The sequence below is a fragment of the Cnephaeus nilssonii genome (genome assembly GCF_951640355.1).
Source record: "Cnephaeus nilssonii genome assembly, chromosome: 1".
NCBI lineage: Eukaryota > Metazoa > Chordata > Mammalia > Chiroptera > Vespertilionidae > Cnephaeus > Cnephaeus nilssonii.
The window spans coordinates 88,103,600-88,123,888 of NC_137072.1; the positions used below are offsets into that span (position 1 = coordinate 88,103,600).

The 20,289-nt window shown below is 39.0% G+C and overlaps 1 protein-coding gene across 11 annotated transcripts in view; it reads left to right on the forward strand.

The window, feature by feature from the left end:
* FRYL (FRY like transcription coactivator) overlaps positions 1 to 20,289 on the forward strand; it is a 245,723-nt gene that overhangs the window by 151,323 nt on the left and 74,111 nt on the right. For all 11 annotated transcript variants that reach the window (XM_079771144.1, XM_079771135.1, XM_079771136.1 and 8 more), the window contains 11 exons: positions 726 to 858; positions 3,732 to 3,839; positions 6,262 to 6,499; positions 7,380 to 7,565; positions 8,019 to 8,105; positions 9,610 to 9,878; positions 10,668 to 10,863; positions 11,672 to 11,796; positions 13,511 to 13,568; positions 16,742 to 16,833; positions 19,261 to 19,433. In XM_079771144.1, coding sequence (XP_079627270.1) covers positions 726 to 858; positions 3,732 to 3,839; positions 6,262 to 6,499; positions 7,380 to 7,565; positions 8,019 to 8,105; positions 9,610 to 9,878; positions 10,668 to 10,863; positions 11,672 to 11,796; positions 13,511 to 13,568; positions 16,742 to 16,833; positions 19,261 to 19,433 — 1,665 coding nt within the window. The remainder of the gene's footprint in view (positions 1 to 725; positions 859 to 3,731; positions 3,840 to 6,261; positions 6,500 to 7,379; positions 7,566 to 8,018; positions 8,106 to 9,609; positions 9,879 to 10,667; positions 10,864 to 11,671; positions 11,797 to 13,510; positions 13,569 to 16,741; positions 16,834 to 19,260; positions 19,434 to 20,289) is intronic.

Genomic DNA, 20,289 nt, shown 5'->3' on the forward strand with positions numbered 1-20,289 from the left:
TACAGTTTAATATGCTTTTGTAGCAGTTTTAGATAGAATCTAAAACATACATATTTACCTATTATGGTTATTCCAGTATACGGAGTGATTAAAAAATGGGTCATTTTTTATAATATCCATAAGTTGTCAGGTTAAAAGTCTCCTGTTTAAAGCTTTGTTTTCTTACATGACAGTATTTACTGCATTTCGTTCTTCCTTCAAATTTTAGTTCTGTGCATAATTTTTACATATGCTAAAGCCAATCATCGGGGAGAAGAGTATATCACAGTCGAAATGCCTTCTTTTGCAACAATGATAAGCTAATGTCTTTTTTTTATTATTATTGAATTTGTTGGGTGACACTGGTTAACAAAATTATATGGTTTCAGGTGCACGGTTCCACAACACGTCATCTGTACACTGTATTGTGTGTTCACCACCCCAAATCGAGTCTCCGTCCATCACCATTTATCCCCCTATATTCTCCTCCACCTCCCCAATCTTTCCCCCCCGGCAGTCACCACACTGTTGTCTGTGTCCGTGAGTTTTTATTTTCTTTTTTGCTCAATCCCTTCACACACACACACACACACACACACACACACACACACACACACACAACCACCTCCCGGCAGCTGTCAGTCCGCTCTGATTAAGAGGCGCTTATTTTTACAGAAAAGGAATTGTAACTATTCCTTATTTAATTTCTAACATTTTATAACTGAGGTGTTTTTCCCCCCCCCCAGGAATGTCAATATACTATCCTCAAGTGAGGAAAGCATTAGATAGCATTCTCAGACATTTGGACAAAGAAGTTGGGAGGCCAATGTGTATGACGAGTGTGCAGATGTCTAATAAGGAACCTGAAGATATGATTACGTACGTAGTAAATTCATTCTTTTCATTGCTATTTCAGTTTCTGTCAAGAGTATGGATGGTTGGTTCGTGCTTACCTGTTTTGTTCCTTTCTCTCCGGGAGTTCTGTATTGCCATCTGCTGTGGTTGTTAATACAGCGGTTCCTTCCACCTGCCAAGTGTTGTTCGTTAGTCCAGATAGCAAAAGGTGTCCTGGATTCTCAGTCTAGTTTGTTGTCAGCGACAAAGCCCTACTCTTCTTCTGTGAGTGATAGGTAAACCCTCGTTGCCTCAGATGTGTGCGGACTGATTGGCTTATTAAGTCAGACCAATGCTCTTATTTCCAAGGCCCTGATAAACAAAAAAGAAAACCTGAAAATCTCCTGGGAACCAGGGGTACAGAGAGGAAGAACGTATGAGTAGTTTCTTTGAAACAGTACCTCATCCCTGCCCACCCTAGCCTTGTCGCTGCTTGTCATCCCAGCATCTTTTTTCCGGATCAGGGATTTCCTCCTCAAGAGAATATATTTTATGGCACTAACTTCCTTCACTGGCTAAGATATATCTACGTATTCTGTATAAGGGACAGAATTTTTCAGATATTCATGTCTGCATTCCAGGTCTTAGATGACCACATTGGAAATTGGATCTCTCAATTTAATTCATATACAGTTATTATGCACTAGTGCGTGATAATATCTCGGAATTTCTCTGATGTGAAGTTTTCCCTGCGTTATTTCATCACAACCCCTCTCCTCATTTATGTCGATACGTTTGCCCTCCCCAAGCTCCTCTGGCTGCGTATGTCGAGCCCCCAACGATGGCAGCATCCCCCAGTCAGCCGTCCTGTGACTCCACCAGTGCTCGCTTCTGACAACAGCACTTTTCCTTCCTTTGCCCCACTCTAATCTTTGTTGACGAGTTTCCTCTTTTGAGTATTCATTTCTGTGAAATGCCACCTGAGTTTATCACTGGAGACAAGTAAGCAGCACAACTACACACTTTGCTGTCTGTGTGTGAACCAAATAACAGACGGGCAGTGACTAGTCATGACAGAATTTGAAAAAAGTGACATGATTAGTCACTGATTAAGGTGCTCATCTGTTAAGTACGTCATGATTGGTGGACTGCAGAGCTAACAGGGAAACTTTTTTATGCAATTACTTACAGTTAATGTGTGGGAACTGAAGATTGAACCCTGCTGGGACTGGTATTATTTAACTAAATTGTGGTTACCAAAGCTCATGCATATTGGAACCATGGAAAGAGACAACTGACTATATCAAATTTATCTGAAAATTGGTAGCAAATCCCACTATGACAAATATGGGCCTAAAATATTTAAATCATCCAAATTCTTTTCTACATAAGAATTATTTTCTAGGCCAACTGAAGAGCTTTTTGGATAAGTTAACTAAAAGCCTCATCTTCAAATATAGACCAAAATAAAGACCGGTATATTAAGATGTTAGATATGTAAAGTAAATAAAATCATTGAGTAACTAGAAGTAAATACAGTAGATTTAAATTGTATCAAGCCTCTGAAGGAACCAGATGAATTTCAAAAATGAACACATTTTATTATATAAAAATTTTAAGTGTGTGTATGTGTGTGTGTGTGTGTGTGTGCTGAAGTAAAATAAAAAGACAAGAACAAACCATAGCAACACAGTGGTATATGAGAAAGTCTGTTTTCTAAGAACCTTGTTAGTAAATTATATTAAATAAATATTTTTGTTAATTTTGTAGGCTCCCACATAACCAATGTCTGATTATTTAATATCAGTATTATCCTATCTAATAAAAGAGTAATATGCAAATTGACCATCACTCCAAGACACAAGATGGCCTGCAGGGGAGAGCAGTTGTGGGCAGTTAGGGGGGACCAGGCCAGCAGAGGAGGGCAGTTGGGGGGACACAGGCCTGCAGGGGAGGGCAGTTGGAGGACCAGGCCTGCAGGGAGGACAGTTGGGGGGGGGTACCAGGCCAGCAAGGGAGGGCAGTTGGGGGGGACTAGGACTGCAGGGGAGTGCAGTTAGGGGTGACCAGGCTGCAGGGGAGGGCAGTTAGGGGTGATGAGACTGGCAGGTGAGGGCAGTTAGGGGTGTCCAGGCCGGCAGAGGAGGGCAGTTGGGGGAGACCAGGCCAGCAGGGGAGGGCAGTTAGGGGCAACCAGACTGGCAGGGGAGGGCAGTTAGGGGTGATGAGGCTGGCAGGGGAGGGCAGTTAGGGGTGACCAGGCCAGCAGGGGAGGGCAGTTAGGGGTGACCAGGATGGCAGGGGAGAGCAGTTAGGGGCAATTGGGCCAGCCAGGGAGCAGTTAGGCATCGATCAGGCTGGCAGGGGAGTGGTTAGGGGCAATCAGGCAGAGGCAGGCGAGCAGTTGGGAGCCAGCAGTCCTGGATTTTGAGGGGGATGTTCGACTGCCCCAAGGGTCCCAGATTGGAGAGGGTGCAAGCTGGGCTGAGGGACACCACCCCACCCCCCACCCCCATGCATGATTTTCATGCACTGGGCCGCTAGTTGTATAATAATTATTTACTAAAGATTCAATATTAGTTAAATTATATTTGATTAAAATTTATTATTAATTTGAAATAATTGTATTAAAAACAACGTAATGTATATTCATTATTTAAACTGAATCCTTCCTATGCTTGTTTTACAATTACTGAAAACCTTTTTTGTTTACTGTGTTTTTCCTAGAATTGTCTCTGTATTCTTTTGTTCATTTATAAACGAATAATTATTTACTGAATGTATATGTGCTCTTTTTTATATTAAATACATTAAACTTTCTGGGGTCGGCTCCTGTTTTCTGTAATTATTTTTCCAACTTTGCTTTCATTTCCCAGCATATGTAATATACTTAAGTCCTGTTGTGACCTGTTTTTCAGGGGGGAAAGAAAACCCAAAATTGATTTGTTTAGAACTTGTATTGCTGCTATTCCAAGGCTGATTCCTGACGGTATGAGCAGAACTGACCTCATCGAACTGTTAGCAAGGTAAAGGAGAATCACTGTTCGCTGTGTTGGTTTGTATCTCTTTTGATCCCTTTAAATTTCAAACCGGCCCCGTTACTATTATCACTAAAAGCTAATGATATAGACATTGAATCCTTTGTTTGATTTACTTTCTAAACTCCCGTTTTGTCTTTCATGTTTTGTTAAACATGTTCTCCCCATTCGTGTGTAACTTTTAAAGTTCTTTTATATTCCCTTGCAAAGCCCATTTTTTTCAATTCCCTCACTTTCTATCTGGTAATACTTCCTGGGATTTATAAAACACGTTATCCCTTAACATGGGTGTTATCCGTGTCTGATGATACGGATTAGGCAATTAATTTTTTGTTGACTCCCACCATCATTTCTGTGGCACCTAGGGTAGTGGCCAAGTCTCATTTTCACTTGTTTCTTCTATTGCATTGCCCACAGGGTTGCAGTTTTGGTTTCCCTTGGCTCTGTTAGCATGGCATCGATCTAAAAAAATAAGCAAATAACGTGAACCAAGCTTAAATAGTAGCTTTCCGAACTAATTGTAAGTTGAGGTGGTGGCCTGCCGAAAACATGCTTTGTGGGTGTAGTTAAGAATTCCCTAGATAAGGGGTTCCCTTGATCGTGGCTATTTTAGGGTTTGCAGATCTTGTGATCTCTGGCACAGCTGCTCGTCTCTGCCTTTGTAGCTCAGAAGCAGCTGTAGCCAACCTGTGAGAGAGAGGGCCTGAGCGTTCCAGAGTGAAACTGCATCTATGATCGGCCGCCATGGCGGCATCGAGTGAAGGAGCAAATGTCTGAACAGTGAATGCCAGTTTGCTTTCCTATTTCCTTTGCTTCTTTCCCCTATGACGTATATTCACTGATTAATTCACTTCAGCAGAAAGAAAGCGTCTAGGATCTGGTCTGTTTTGTCCCCTATTCCTCTTATTTGCAATTGTGATGTCCAGATCTCGTGTCCCTAAAAATGAAGCAAACAATCCAACAAATCAGAGATGCATTGTAAATGTATAGACCTGTATGCTGGCTCTCAGGCTAGTGCATACCTTAAATGAGCCAGGCTCCATTGCTATTCTCCTCATGCATCTGTACTCTGAGTCGCTGAGGTAGGTGTAAGATGACGTGTACACATTCGTGGATTAAGGGATGTTGAAGGAACCTTCAAAGCCGGCATCATATAGTCAGTCACTCTCCTCTCCCACAGTTAGCTCCCTGGGGGCCACTATCAGACACAGCACCGGGCTCGAGGCCCTTAAGCTGGCCCGTATGACACTTCTGATGAGCTGCCGCCGCTGCTGCTGCTCTGGGCTGACTCCCATGTGGGTCTCGCTGTGATGCATCTCCCCTGCAGTCTCCTTGTCGCCGGAGGCCGGCTCAGGGAAGGCCAGGCCTGGTTCCGCAGGGTGAAGGCTGTTCCCTCCTTTCACCGAAGCCACCCAGCTTTCCTCCTCTGTCACGGAGAATAACGCCAGCACCCCGCTTCCCAAGCATGTCATTGTGGCATATTTTTAAATGTTACCTGCTTTTCTTTTTCATTCATGGTGTTTCTAACTCTGATGCATTTGTCTTGATGGTCAATCTCTAAACAATCCTCCTCAGGTCCAAATCAGAAACATACTCATATGATGCTATATGCTGCAGCCATCTTTTCTGTGTGTGTTTTCCTAATCATTCTTTTATGTTCTGTTAAAATCCTTTAACTTCTATCATGTTCGTGTCCCCATATGGTTTCGATGTCTTTAAAAGGCAATTTTATATAGCCTCTCCTCTAATTTATTTAGCCTTAACACTGTCTTTAGGGGCTTAGGTGTTAGTTTGAAAATGTTTTCTTTTTCTAGGTATACTACATTTATGAGGCTACTACTAAATTTATGCTCATTCTCACCTTCAAGAAATATTTCTGTTAAATCGATTCCATCTTTTTTTGTTCTATTTCCTTTCTTACAATCAGCTATCTCATATTTAACAGTAACCTCAGCACATGAAAGGAATGACAGAGATAAATCATGTTCTTCCCAGTGATAGTAAAGGACTGAATAAAAGTGAGATGGTGCTAAGACATTATATGATTGCATATAATTATTGATTGATTAGAGGATAACATTGTATTTTAAGAATTAAAGGATTTTTAAATATAATGCTGATATGGCAATCAGGATTTTCCTAAGTATGGCATTTGCATTATGATTAAAATTATTCTGAGTTATAGTAAAAATACCAACTAGTATTAGTAGGTTGATGTGTCATTTTAAACAAATGAGTATAGACTTGCATAGGAATGGATATAACACAAAAAGTGAACATTGGTTTCTATCTTCATACTCCGCGCAAACCAATTAAGAGGCCGTGTTTACTAAGTTCTTGGTTTCAAGATGCAGGTGATAAAACTGCTTGGAAGGTTCGGGGTTTGCTGACGGACCTTTGTTCCTGGCAGGCTCACGGTTCACATGGATGAAGAGCTGCGTGCTCTCGCTTTCAATACCCTGCAGGCTCTCGTGCTCGATTTTCCAGATTGGCGGGAGGACGTGCTTTCAGGATTTGTCTATTTCGTTGTCCGTGAAGTGACTGACGTCCATCCCACACTTCTTGATAATGCTGTAAAGATGTTGGTCCAATTAATAAACCAGTGGAAACAGGCAACGCAAATGCACAACAAAAACCAGGACTCACAGGTACCCTATTCTTTTGTGTGGTCCCTTGGGATATGGTCAGTGGTAAATGACCAACGGTGTTCATGTATCAAACCCTGAACGTTTTATTCATTTTCAGAGTGTTTATAATCCCTGAAACTGAGTTCTCCTGTAGTTCATATCTTAAGTATCTCATCTTTTGTGTCTGGCCTTCTTCCTTTGATAACAGTGAGTTTTGTACGAACATAGGTAGTAGAGGCAATTCTAGTTCAGATTTAGGTTGTTCCCAATGTATTTAAAGCTGGTACAATAATAAACGCGGGTGGCCTTTCATTTGAGCTATTTGATTGTTTTGTCCTTGGCACCAATCCCTATTTCTCATATACAGTTTGTGTCCTTCTTAACCATTAAAGGTGCCCAAATTACTGATTTATGGTAATGTGTAAGTCATCGAACCTTGGAATTTGAGAACTGGATCATAAGCCAACCCAGCTTCCCAGCCTTTAATGAGCATATAAATCACCAGGGGCCTGAGAATCCACCTCTAACAAGTTCCCAGGTGATAACCGCTGCTGGGCCTCGGCCCTGAGTACAAAGGATACAATCCAGTCCCCTCACACCCCACACAGAAATGTCAGCCCAAGAGTGACTAAGAGTGTCAGCTCCCAGGTGACAGAGTAGCCACTGAAAGATAGAGGTGTGAGATACAGAATTCTTGTTTAGACTGCCGGTTATAGTAAGTGCTTCTTCCTCCACTGTGTACACTGCTACATTTTTATAAAGTCAAGATTACTTAAATTGCTTGAGCCGAGACAGGCTTGTAGCCATAATTTCTATGATTTACGTTACTCTTAGTTGTTTCACTAGGATGTCTGTAAATACATTGTGAAATTTCATTTTTAACTTGTGTTTCTTTTTCAAGCATGGTCTAGCTAATGGCGCGTCTCACCCCCCTCCTCTGGAAAGGAGCCCGTATCCCAGTGTATTCCATGTGGTCGAAGGGTTTGCTCTTGTCATTCTCTGTAGCAGCCGGCCTGCCACGAGGAGATTGGCCGTCAGTGTCCTTAGAGAAATACGGGCTTTATTTGCACTTTTGGAAATACCCAAGGTAAGATTTAGATACTTCATTTACCTCCCTACTGAAAATACTAAAAAACTATCCTCCTGTCCATCTTTATTACATTTCTGTTACGACCATGCAAGTATAACTTACTCCATAACAAAGTCTTTTTGACTCACCTCAGTCCCATTTGTAACCAGTAGTGCTAAAGTGAATGTAAATATTTATTTAAATTTGGCTACTTTTCTTAAACATTCTTAAATTTCACCCGGCCGGTGTGGCTCAGTTGGTTGAGCATCGTCCCATGAACCAGGAGGTCATGGTTCGATTTCTGATCAGGGCACATGCCCAGGTTTCCTATTCCATCCCCAGGAGGGGGCGTGCAGGAGGCAGCCGATTGATGTTTCTCTCTCATGGATGCTTCTATCTCCCTCTTCCTCTCTCTTAAATCGATAAAAACATATTTAAATTGTTTTAGACATATGTTGTCTTTTTTTATAGGGCGATGATGAATTAGCCATAGATGTGATGGACAGGCTGAGCCCATCCATTCTTGAGAGCTTCATACATCTCACGGGGGCCGATCAGGTAACTGTAGAGACTTCTGTAACTGTAATGTACTGCAATTCAGTGATTGTAATGAATGAATGCTGTTCAGTCTTGTTTTAGAACCTAAGTCACATCTATACATGAATTTTCTTTACAAATGTACTGCATTAGAAAGTATTTTTGAAAACTGTACTTTAAAAATTAAAAAATACTTTTAAAAAAGTGGCACACAAAAAAAAATAATTGCAGTGGTTTATTTCTATGGTTAGTATACTTCCCCATAGCAATAAAAATATTTTATCTTTGTAAAATTCCAGTCTTTTTTATCTAAGAAGTTCCTCTTAAATCTAATATTACTGTTGACTATTTTTTTTTTTTTGCTATTTATTATGGCATATAATATTATATATATTGTTTAAATTGCTAAGGAAAAATGTTGTTGAAATTTGGAGCAAAGATTTGCACTCTATTTTCAATAAATGTATTTGTTTAGTTTGCCACATAAGTTTAAGTGCAATGTAGTATTTTATGCTAGTAATAATGTAATTTGACTCATTAAAATGAAGAAAAAACTGTATTTTTTTACATTACTAAGAAATCGTGTGCAAACTTGCTTAGTTGAGTTTGAATTTTTTTAAAAAAAGTCATATATTAAGATTTCAAGATTGGTGTAAGAGTAACTATCAGACTTTACTACCTGACATTCTTTTTATTCCTGTTTTGGAATGCATGGACCGACCAGAGGTTTATGTGCTTTCTGCCTAACACTTGGTTTTTACAACTCACGGATTATGTGTAACCAAGGGAGATAATAAGAAAACTTTATAAATATAAGAGATGGTTATAAATCTGTACAATTTCGAGAATTCTGTTTTAGATGGTTACCCTGAACTATGCCAACGAAAAGAGTAGTGGATGGCTCTCTTTTAGTGCCTAAAGCAGTGCCTGGCTCTTAGTGGGTGCTTTAAAAATACCAGTTGAATGATGGAGTAAATTGAGTCTCTGTTCAGCTTAAGGCTCCATTTTTGTGGTTTGAATGGCATATAATTTGTTCTGAAGGTAAATCTTTCTCTTCAGTATAAGCTCCCAGAATATTACTGAGCAAATATTTATGAATATGCACCTCTGGAGAGGAGCCCGTTTTCCAGTCTGTTCCACTTCATATGTAGAGCACGTCAGCATGAAAGTTAATAGTTTGTTTTGGGGCTCTCTACCTGCTGCAGTACGCCCACAAAAATTGCATAGTCATATATGAATTACGTAAGTAGTGGTCCTCAACCGTTTAGTTTTATAGATCCTTTCGAGAATAATGAAATCTATGGAATCTCTCTCCAGAAAAACACATGTAGGCACACGCACGCAAACCCTTAAGTCCAGTTTCAGGAATTCACTACTCTCTTATGCCCATCTTGGAGCTCATATTAACCTGCTTTAGTTCCTCTGTTCTTGAACCTAGCAGCAGGCCGCGTGCAGTTGAAAGCAGTTCATGTGGCAGAACTTCAGTCATGAAGTGTGCAGTAACCAATGCTTTCTCTCTCCCTAGACTACTCTGCTGTATTGCCCTAGCTCGATAGATTTACAGACATTAGCGGAATGGAATTCTTCTCCCATCAGCCACCAGTTTGATGTGATTAGTCCATCACACATATGGATATTTGCACATGTGACCCAAGGCCAAGACCCATGGATTATAAGTCTGTCCAGTTTTTTAAAGCAAGAAAACCTTCCCAAACACTGCCCCACAGCTGTGAGCTATGCTTGGATGTTTGCATACACAAGACTTCAGTTGTTGTCCCCGCAGGTTGATATAAAGTAAGTGATTTTCCTAGTGTATGTGTTTTTGGTATTTCTGTATATTTATGCTAATTATGTACCTGTGTAGATTCTCAGGTATTGTGTATTGGGTGTTTTTTTGTTTGTTTGTTTTAATGAAGATTGACACTTTTCACCTTGTGTAATATTTATGACCTTACTTTATTTAAGTCTCCCCTAATTACCATATTTTAAATTATTAGACCCTCTTGTACCACCACTTCCTATCTCACCATTTGCTCTATTTTTCATCATTAAACTTAGCACCATCTGACATTATTTTTTGTTTTATATTTTAAATCTCACCTGAGGATATTTTTCCATTGATTTTTAGAGAGAGTGGGAAGGAGAGGGATAAACAGAGAGAAACATGGATGTGAGAGAAACACATTGATTGGTTGCCTCCTGCATGCACCCTGACCAGGCGGGGAGGGGTCTGCAACCAAGGTACGTGCTCTTGACCACAATCGAACCCGGGACCCATTGGTCCACAGGCCGACGCTCTATCCATTGAGCCAAACCAGCCTGACGTTGTTTTATTTGCTCTTTATTGTGTATCTCCCCCAGCAAACACGTCGGTAATGGGTGTCTCAGGTTTCTGTTCGTGTTTTTACTGCTGTCACAAGTGCCCTGAGCACTTTCTAACATGCCAAGGACACTGTGGATGACTTAATGAACTTGTATATGTGCTTTACTCACCTTCATAGCCCCTGGCATTCGTTTTCTTAAAAATTTCAAAGTATGTTGTGTTATTTACCTGTTTTGTTTGTTTTTCGTTGTTTTCCTCAGTAGCCCCATCAATGCTAAGAAAGTGAGTACGACCACAAGCAGTGACTCGTACGTGGGCCTGTGGAGAAATTACCTGCTTCTGTGCTGCAGCGCAGCCTCGTCCGCGTCCACGTCCCCGTCTGCGGGGTCCGTGAGGTGCTCGCCTCCTGAGACGCTGGCGTCCACCCCCGACAGCGGCTACAGCATCGACTCCAAAGTAAGCTTGCCAGGGCCGCCCTGCATCAGGTGTCACACTTTCTTTTCCAGGACCGTAAACTCAGTTGGTTGAAAAAGTGTAGTTGTTACTTGCACTGATAATGGGGGGGGAAAAAAGAGTTCAAGAAATCCCATTGCTGCTTTTATGGAGTCCTAGTTCGAATTAAAAAACTAAGTGTAGTTTTTCTTCCCGGAAAAGGGGCCATGCTCATTAAATTCATCAGAATGGGTATTTTTAAAGTCGTTTTCATCCCTGTTTTCCCTGATTTCGTCTTCCGTAGTTCTCACACTTCTTAGTATCCAAAAGGAATGATTTAAATGATTAGTTATCTTTTTTGAATTTCCCTCAATTATGTAGTGATACGAATGACACTTGACAAGAACAGTTCTCTGGTCTTCATGGCATGACCAAAAATATTATGAGGTGGCTGGAGGGAATTGAGAAAACCTAACACGTGGGGGTCCACTTCAACACCAAGGACTCCTTTAGAAGTAATTTTGTTCCACCCATTTTTGGAACAAAACACCTAGGCTATGTGATGGAGGGAGTCAGCCTGTTATCTGATGGTGAGGGTCCGGGAGACCCTGAGGGACCCTCAAAGCCCAGTCCCGTTAATGAACGTGCAGTGAGTCGTTGTAAAGGTGTGGAAACGTTTAGGTGTGTGCACCACAGGTGGATTTTGAAGCCCCGTTCATTCTGAAATTTTATTTATCCATTGTCCTTGGCCAAATAGTGTTGAAATGTCAAATTATTTAGTTGGATGTACTATCATTAGCGGGTGCTAAAAATACATATATTTTTTTTCCAGATTATTGGAATCCCATCCCCTTCATCCTTGTTTAAGCACATAGTTCCAATGATGCGCTCTGAGAGCATGGAAATCACAGAGTCCCTTGTTCTAGGCCTTGGCAGGACCAACCCAGGAGCTTTTAGGTAATTATCTGTATATGTTTTCTCCATGCACTAAGAACGTAAATGTGGCTGCAGGGAGAGGGGAGGCAGTGGAGTACTTACCAGGAGAGTCACTTATCAGTCCTTTTACTGGTTAATTGACCATGGAACACTGAACAAGTCATTTAATTTATTTGAGCCTTTACTTTCCCATTTTGATGGAGGAAATAAGATTTTACCTTACTTGCTTCACAGAATGATTATAAAAATCAAATATTTACTATGTATAAATATGTCCCAGAAATAAAATGCTGTTTAAATCTTAAAATTCCTACCGAATTTATTTACACAGTGATTCTACTAACTTATAAGCTCAATCTGTTGGTTAAAACTATAGTTTTTTTCCTTCTTAAGAGAATTGAATTATTTTTACAAGTAATATTGACACACATATTTTACATAATTCTTTTTTTTTTTAATATATATTTTATTGATTTTTCACAGAGAGGAAGGGAGAGGGACAGAGAGTTAGAAACATCGATGAGAGAGAGACATCGATCAGCTGCCTCCTGCACACCCCCCACCAGGGGATGTGCCCGCAACCAATGTACATGCCTTTGACCGGAATCGAGCCTGGGACCTTCCAGTCCGCAGGCCGAAGCTCTATCCACTGAGCCAAACCGGTTTCGGCTATTTTACATAATTCTTGATGTTTTTTATTATAAATGAAGCAAATCCTTCATTTTTGCCCGAAGTTCTGTTTTGTTATTGCCTTCTAGGCTCTGGATTTATTGTTTTGAGATTATCCTCCATTGATATGAGGTGGTATTTGATGTTTTGCCTCCAAGATGATATGCATAATAGAGACTAAATTGTAATATGTGAGGTGTGGGAATAGCATTCATTAAAAAGGGAATTTTGGAAGATTATTTTATGACAAGTGGTGCTAGTAGCAAAAAATGGGATACAAAAATGATCTCAGCTTCTTAAAAAACAAAATCCCATAAATAGAAACAATTCTGAGGCAAATACTTTGTCTGTGATAGTTTCTATAGATGATAAGATTGTGGCTGTGTTTTATTTTCTTCTGCTGCTTTTCTGTTCTCCTAATCTTCTATAACAACCACATTTTTCATTTTAAATCAGAATGTAAGCAAAGATAAAATTATCATGCTCATGAAGTTTATACCATTTGGCCCATTAATTCCATTTGTAAGAATTAATTCTAAGGAAATAATCAGAAATAAAGACAAAGGTTAATGTACAAAGATGTTTACTGAGGCAGTATTTATAATAACAGAAATTACATAAAATTTAAGGCATCAGTAATATATGAAATGTTAAGGAAAAGTATGATTTCCACCCTATAATAGAATACTGTGAATTTATTAATTGCATATAAAAGTCCTTATGCTAGTACTAAGTAAAGAAAAAAAAAAGGATACCATCATATATATGATAGGGTTTCAACTATGTGAAATGTACGTGGGCTGCAAAATGATTGAACAGAAATGTTGACATTACTTATTTCTATAAATTCAAATAAGTGGCACATACCATTTTTTCTGCTTTCCTAACATTCTACAATGTACAAATTTGTTTTATAACCAAAACAATAAAAATTGTGTTTTAAACAGTAGAATTAGGGTTAACTGTTGTCTATTTACCTCAATATATTAATATTTATATATTTGCACATGTCAGGTTATATCTGTTCAGCTATTAATTGAAAGAATGTATATCATTTTTCTTCTAGGGAACTGATCGAGGAATTGCATCCCATAATTAAAGAAGCACTCGAAAGAAGGCCAGAGGTAAACTGTGTAGTTTTCTATTGTTAAATATTTGTTTGGCAAACACTTATTTGTCTTCTACACATTATACCAAAGTTAGAAATTCAGAAGCGAATAAATAAAAGATTGTCTACTGTAGTTTTCAACTTTTTTTTTTTTTTTTTTTTTTAATATACAGACCTCTTCCTTCCCACACAGGAGATCTTATGCAGAAACAAATTGCTCTGGCTGAAGTGAGGACAGTTGGGGTCTAGAGCGGAGTCCGCAAACCTTTTATGTAAAGGGCCAGATAGTAAATATTTTCAGCTTTTCTGGCCACGCTGTCACTGTTGCAACCACTCAGTTTTGCTGCATAGGCACTGAACAAGTGGATGTGGCCATATTCCAATAAAACTTTATTTACAGTAACAGGCAGCAACAGGCCAAATTTGGCCTGAGTGTCATATTTTGCCAATCCCTGGCCTAGATCCCCCAATATAAAGATGTGTGACAGGTTCTGAGCCACTTACAGAAACCATAGGTCCAGTGGGACAGACACGTGTGGACCACAATTGTAACCATGTGTGCACACGGGGAGAAAGCCATAGCTAAGGGGCCAGACAGCACGGAGAAGAAAGCCTTCGGCTCCGCCTGTGGAGGAAGGGAAGGCATTATGGATGAAGCACTGATACTTGAGGTGAATTTTGAAGTGTGTCCCCCAGTGGACAAGCAAGGGAAAGACATTCTAGACAGAGGAACAACATTTCCAAACATCTTAATAGAATCTGGCTATTGCAGGTTTTTTGTGTCATTATATAAGGGGGGAAGGGACTGATTATGCTAGAGAGGAAGACAGGGAGGACTCCTGGGCCCAGCTGTATCCAGCAGACCAGTGGTCCCCACAGGACACTGGCCTCTCAGAAATACCTGGAGAGCCTGCTAAAAACTACAGGCTTCTGGGCCCATTGAATGAGAGTTTCTAGAGTGGAGCCCAGAAACGGTTCCTTAAGTATCTTAGCTGAGTCTGGTGTGGAGCACGGAGAATCCGTGTCAGTAACATTGGAGAGCCACAGAGGAATTTAAACAAGAGAGGAAGATGGCCGAAACCGGTTTGGCTCAGTGGATAGAGCATCGGTCTGCGGACTGAAAGGTCCCAGGTTCGATTCCGGTCAAGGGCATGTACCTTGGTTGCAGGCACATCCCCAGTAGGGGGTGTGCGGGAGGCAGCTGGTCGATGTTTCTCTCTCATCGATGTTTCTAGCTCTCTATCCCTCTCCTTTCCTCTCTGTAAAAAATCAATAAAATATATTTTTTTTAAAAAAGAGAGAGAGAGGAAGATGGTTAGAAGAGCTACTCTGTTAGAGACTTTAAAAACAGCATCCAGCCCTGTAGAGCAAGCATGTCAAACTCAAAGGCTGACACGGGCCAAATAAACAAGGTTTAAGTTCATGTGGGCCGCAAAAAAAAACAAAAGCTTCAATTTTCATAGAAATGACGGTAGGTTTATTTTGATAGAGACATGCTGAATAGAAAGGGCTGAAATAAATGAGTAATCGTTAACATAAAATAATAGAACATTTTAATAAAAATTAATATTTTTTCTTGAACCTTAACTTACCAGACACTGAATAACTGCACAAATTAATAAGCGTAACGCAAATCTGTTTTTCTTGTTCTCCGAAAGCGAAATATTTCCTGTTGCTCACACCAAACAAGTCAGTCCAAGACTAATGACGTGGCCATCGGCTGCTAGACTATTCGCTGCTAGTATTAGTGGAGAGAAATGGTGCGCCTGAGAGTAAGGCGCGTAAGGGAAATGAATGCAACACGATTATAGTAATCAGTCCTTAGCGAATGTTGTAGTTCCTTATTGATAATTATGTATAATAGGATATTATAAAAATTAAGTTACAAAATTTTTATGAAAACGTTTCTTACATACCGTTATATTGGCTGGGCCACAAAAATATTCATTGTGGGCCCTCGGGCCACAAGTTTGACATGCTTGCTGTAGAGAGTAGTGACAGTTTTCCCGTTTTGTAATTAATTCGATTTTTGTTTCAGAATGACTTATTAGGGGGAAGTGAGATCAGAAACAAAATTAAGTATCAATATTTATATTACATTTCAGGGGGGAAAGTCATCATAGCAAGTGAATAGATATGTCCAGTGGTGTGCCTTGAATGTAAGATTATATTTTTAGAGCTTTAGATTCACAGTCTTTCTATGGAGACAAAATAAAAACCAATCAACTAAAACTTTGCAGAAATCTTCAAAGACTGTTAAGAAGCCATCCTGGTCAACATGAGTGTATTGCTGAAAACTTCATAAAGAGCTAAAATACTTGTTTTTAACCTGGCTTGAATATTTATGTATTCTGAAAGGCAAAAAACTAGTGTGTGGACGCAAAAGTGGAAAACTAGTAACTATGTTGTTAACCGCTCTGCGTTATACAGATTTCATTATAACTCAGTAATCCAAAGGAAGGAGTGAGAGAGCTCCGTCCGGGAGCTGTACCAGTTCCCCGTAGAAGCCGACTCGGGTTGAGGTGTTGCACCTGTTGCTCTAGGCCAGTGGTCGGCCAACCATGGCGAGCCGCGGTTTGCCACTCTGTTGACTAATGAGTTTGCCGACCACTGCTCTAGGCATTAGTACTTCAACTCTAATCAGACAAAACATTTACTCATATCATAATGATTAAAGACATTTTTATGTTGTTGTATTTACTTTATGTGTGGGTCAAAATTCAATGTTAAAATGGAAAACGTAGGCATGAGCAAAATCAGAGGACTCTTCTGTCCCTCCTGTGATGTTTTTTCTGCCCTGCTGTCCTGTTTTGGGGAGTATCTTAGGGACTTTTTGTCAAAGCGAGCAGTTTAACTAAAAGCTTTAGTCCTTCTAAAGTTGTCAGGTTGGTAAATCACCTAAAAGTAACGGTAGAATTTTTATTTTTCTCCCTCATACAAAGGGTATCAATCACTGTGGAAAATGTCATGTGATTTTATTTGCTCATTAATTTCAAACTATCCACACATATCTCTTTGGTGCAGTAGCTACCGGAGAGCTTGAAATCTGTATTACACAACCAACATAATTTCAGTAAGCCACAAAGCTCTAAGACATTCGCACTATTCTTTGCAAGTCACACCTTTGCAAGGTTTTCGATAAATTTCCCCGAAGGACTTTTAATTGATATCTTCGTATCCTCGGAATAGAATATGAAACGGCGCAGGCGTCGAGACATTTTACGAGTACAGCTGGTACGGATATTCGAACTGCTGGCAGATGCTGGTGTCATTAGTCACAGGTCAGTGCTGGATTTTGCTCTTTTAAACTTTGAAATAATTAGGGAGCATATTTTTTCTCTCATGAAACCTAACAGAAAAACACCTTGGCAGCCAAATTACCCTGTCTGCATTACTTGTAAACATTTACCAGAGTCAAAGCTGCATCCAAGAAATTAACTAATGACTAAAAAATGTATTTCTAAATCTAACATGAGTTCTAGTTTGCTTGGAGGTAAAAATTAGGGATAATGTTCCTATGATTTTGATATTTGTTGGAATCTAGTAACCCAGGCAAGTGGGTAGTAAGCCTCTTTTTTTTTCTTTTACTAATTTAACTATTTCTTACCTCATTTTTAAGCTCTATTTCTTTTAGATTTGTAAAAATCACACATTTAAAGGTGCCACATAATAAAGTTTGCATATTTATTCCATTCAACTGTTAATCTATCTTGGGGGGAAATATGAAACCCACAAACATAATTTGTAACTGTTTTCACCCCTCGCCTATGAAAACATAAAACCTGGGGTTGTTGCTGGAGTAGAGGCATCTTGACACGAAGAGCCCCTGGTGGAGAATTTCGTCAGCTTAGTGTTGAGAAATAACTATTTCTTAGGAGGTAATGGTGTTTCCTGATCGTTGAAAGAGAAAAATACGCATCTGGCCATTTCCCAAAAAGGCAACTGAAAAGAGATCTTGAAGGTCTTAATAATCAAACAAGTATAGGATTGTTACTTTAGCATCTATCCTGGTTATTTCTGAATATGCTTTTGACAAGTGCTTTTAAAATAGAGCTTTAATCAATGAGAATTTAAACCTTTGGTTTACCATTCTTTTACAGAAAATAGAAAGAAAGAAAAAAGAAACATTCTGTTTTCTGCCCCCCACAAAAATAAAGCAGTTCAAGTTAGAAAAAAGTAAACTTGAAACTTGCTGGGCTTGATTTACAAAATTAACCTAAAACACATCTGAACCTTTTTTTTCTCCTTTGGTTGCTTTTAATGTATGTTAATGAATGAAGAGTCTTTGAATGATACTGTTTGGGATCTGCAAGATGTTGGCTTACTTAAAATTTAACTCTGAAAGCTGTACTCATTATTGAGCAGTAATGGTTTGAACACAGTTGTGTGCTTTATTTATTTTTTGGTGTTTTTTTTTAAGAGAAATGAATATAACACTATTGTATGTCTGGCTTTTTATTTCCTTGACTAAGTCAAAAAGATGAATTCTCAATGTCAAGAAGGCAGGGATATTTGTTTTGTTGACCTAATTGGTCCTATGTACATTGTAGGTAACTCAGTGAGTATTTCTTAAATGAGTGGATTCTGAGCCAGGTTGCAATCTAAATTAGTTTCTCATTCACCAATAAGGCATGGCCTGGAGTTTAAAAACACTCATTGACAGAATAAAGGAAATATACAGGGTGGGCAAAGTAGGTTAATAGTTGTGAATATGCAGAACATAGAATTTATTCTTGTATTATTATTTATTAATGTATTGTTTTCCATATGAACAACTGTAAACCTACTTTTGTCCCATCCTGTACTGTAGATGTTTATTAGAAGCTATTCACTAGTAAAAAATTATTTTTAAAAATCACATATCTTAGAAGTATAACACAGAAAAGCTGACCAAAATAAATGTAAACGTAATAGCTAATCATTTAGATAGCACTTATAGTTCCTTGGGCCTTTCATATATAATAAGTCAGTTATTTTCCTAGTCAAATGCTCTGAAGCAGATGCTAATCTCAGGCTTAATAACTGATGGAACAAGAGTGGAACCCGAGACTTCTGACTCCAACCAAATGACCCTCTTCCACTCAGTGGTTTCGAGGCACCAGAGCCTTCACCTCAAAGAGGATCTTATTGCAGAGATTCTTGAGGCAGCTCCATGGGACTAGAGAGGAGATTTGAAAACCAGCACTGTTACTTGAATTCCCTTATATTTTTATATCCCAAATAATACCTGTTCTAGAATTGTGCTAAAGGCATAATATAAATATGCATAGCAACTATGAGACTGGGTAGAACTAGTCTTTCCTCTTTTCTTTCTTTCTAAATTGGTCCTTCCTATCCCGTATGCCTCTTTATTTCCTTACTTTGAAAGCTGTATATTTTGATGGAGATGGAGTAATACTTAGCACTCAGAATAGTTGATTAAAGTTAGATATGGAACTGAATAATATAAATTGCAGTGGTAATTCCTTGATTACGAAGCACCTTTTATTTTTACATAACCCCTGAGCTATGGAGCCAGCTGCCAGAAGCACCGTTTATTTTTGTATCTAAGTAAGCCAAGCACACGTTCATTTAACTTCTGTGTATTGAGTTGCATGCTACCAGGAGCATGCAGAGTTCCAATTTTGATTACTTGGAGTTTGTTTTGATTTACATTCATAGTTTAAAATCACATTTTCTTTATCACTCATTTCCTTGAATATTTTCAGTGCAAGCGGTGGCCTTGATAATGAAACACATTTCCTCAACAACACTTTATTGGAGTATGTAGATTTAACTAGACAACTCCTGGAAGCAGAAAATGAAAAAGATTCTGACACACTGAAGGATATACGATGCCATTTTAGTGCCTTAGTGGCGAATATCATTCAGAACGTTCCAGGTACGTGTTTTAGGTTCTTAAACCACTGTTGAATATTAAGGGACCACCATATTTATTCTTGCCCTCAGGTTCTGTAATCTAAGTTGTGAGCATACTGTGTAAATGTGTCAGTATTCCAAGGATGGCAAGAGTGGTTTGCTTTTGAATCACTATCAGCAATTAGAAATTTTTTTAAAAAAGCAACCCAGCATAGATTTTCAATGATCAAGACAGCAATGCAGAAATGTGAAGAAAAAAAAAATCAATAAAATAAGCTCTTTGGACAAACTTATTCTAGATGCAAGAGCAAAGAGCATAATGCCCTAAATGATCATTGAGGATAGAATTAACGAGATACTTTTGAATAATGGAGAGGATATGGGCCATAGACATAAAGTACAAGGATACAGTGTTAATTGAATGATTCATTTAACACATATGTGCCTGTAATTGAGCACATACTATATGCCAGGTACTGGTTCAGGCACTAGGAATATGGATACATGCAATTTCATTTCAAGAAGTCATAAATCTTTTACAAGTGAAAGACATAAAGATGTGACTATAGCCTTTAGCATACAATGTAAATACAAATGTTTCTTTTTGTTTCTGGAAAAAAATTAAAGTTGTTACCTTAAAAAGTATATGCAAACAGTTGGCTTTTAAAGTAAGAGCACAGCACGGTTGTATTTTTGTAAAAGGGTCCTGTACGAACTTCTTTAGGTATATTATTTTCAAGTGCAGGAAACCTACTTTGAACTTTTGGGGCAAATGATGCTATTAAGAGGAAAAGAACATTTTTCCCCCTCTAAATTTTCTGATCGGAAGCTCACTAATGAACAGATACAATTTAATCAATTACTAAACACTTGTCTGC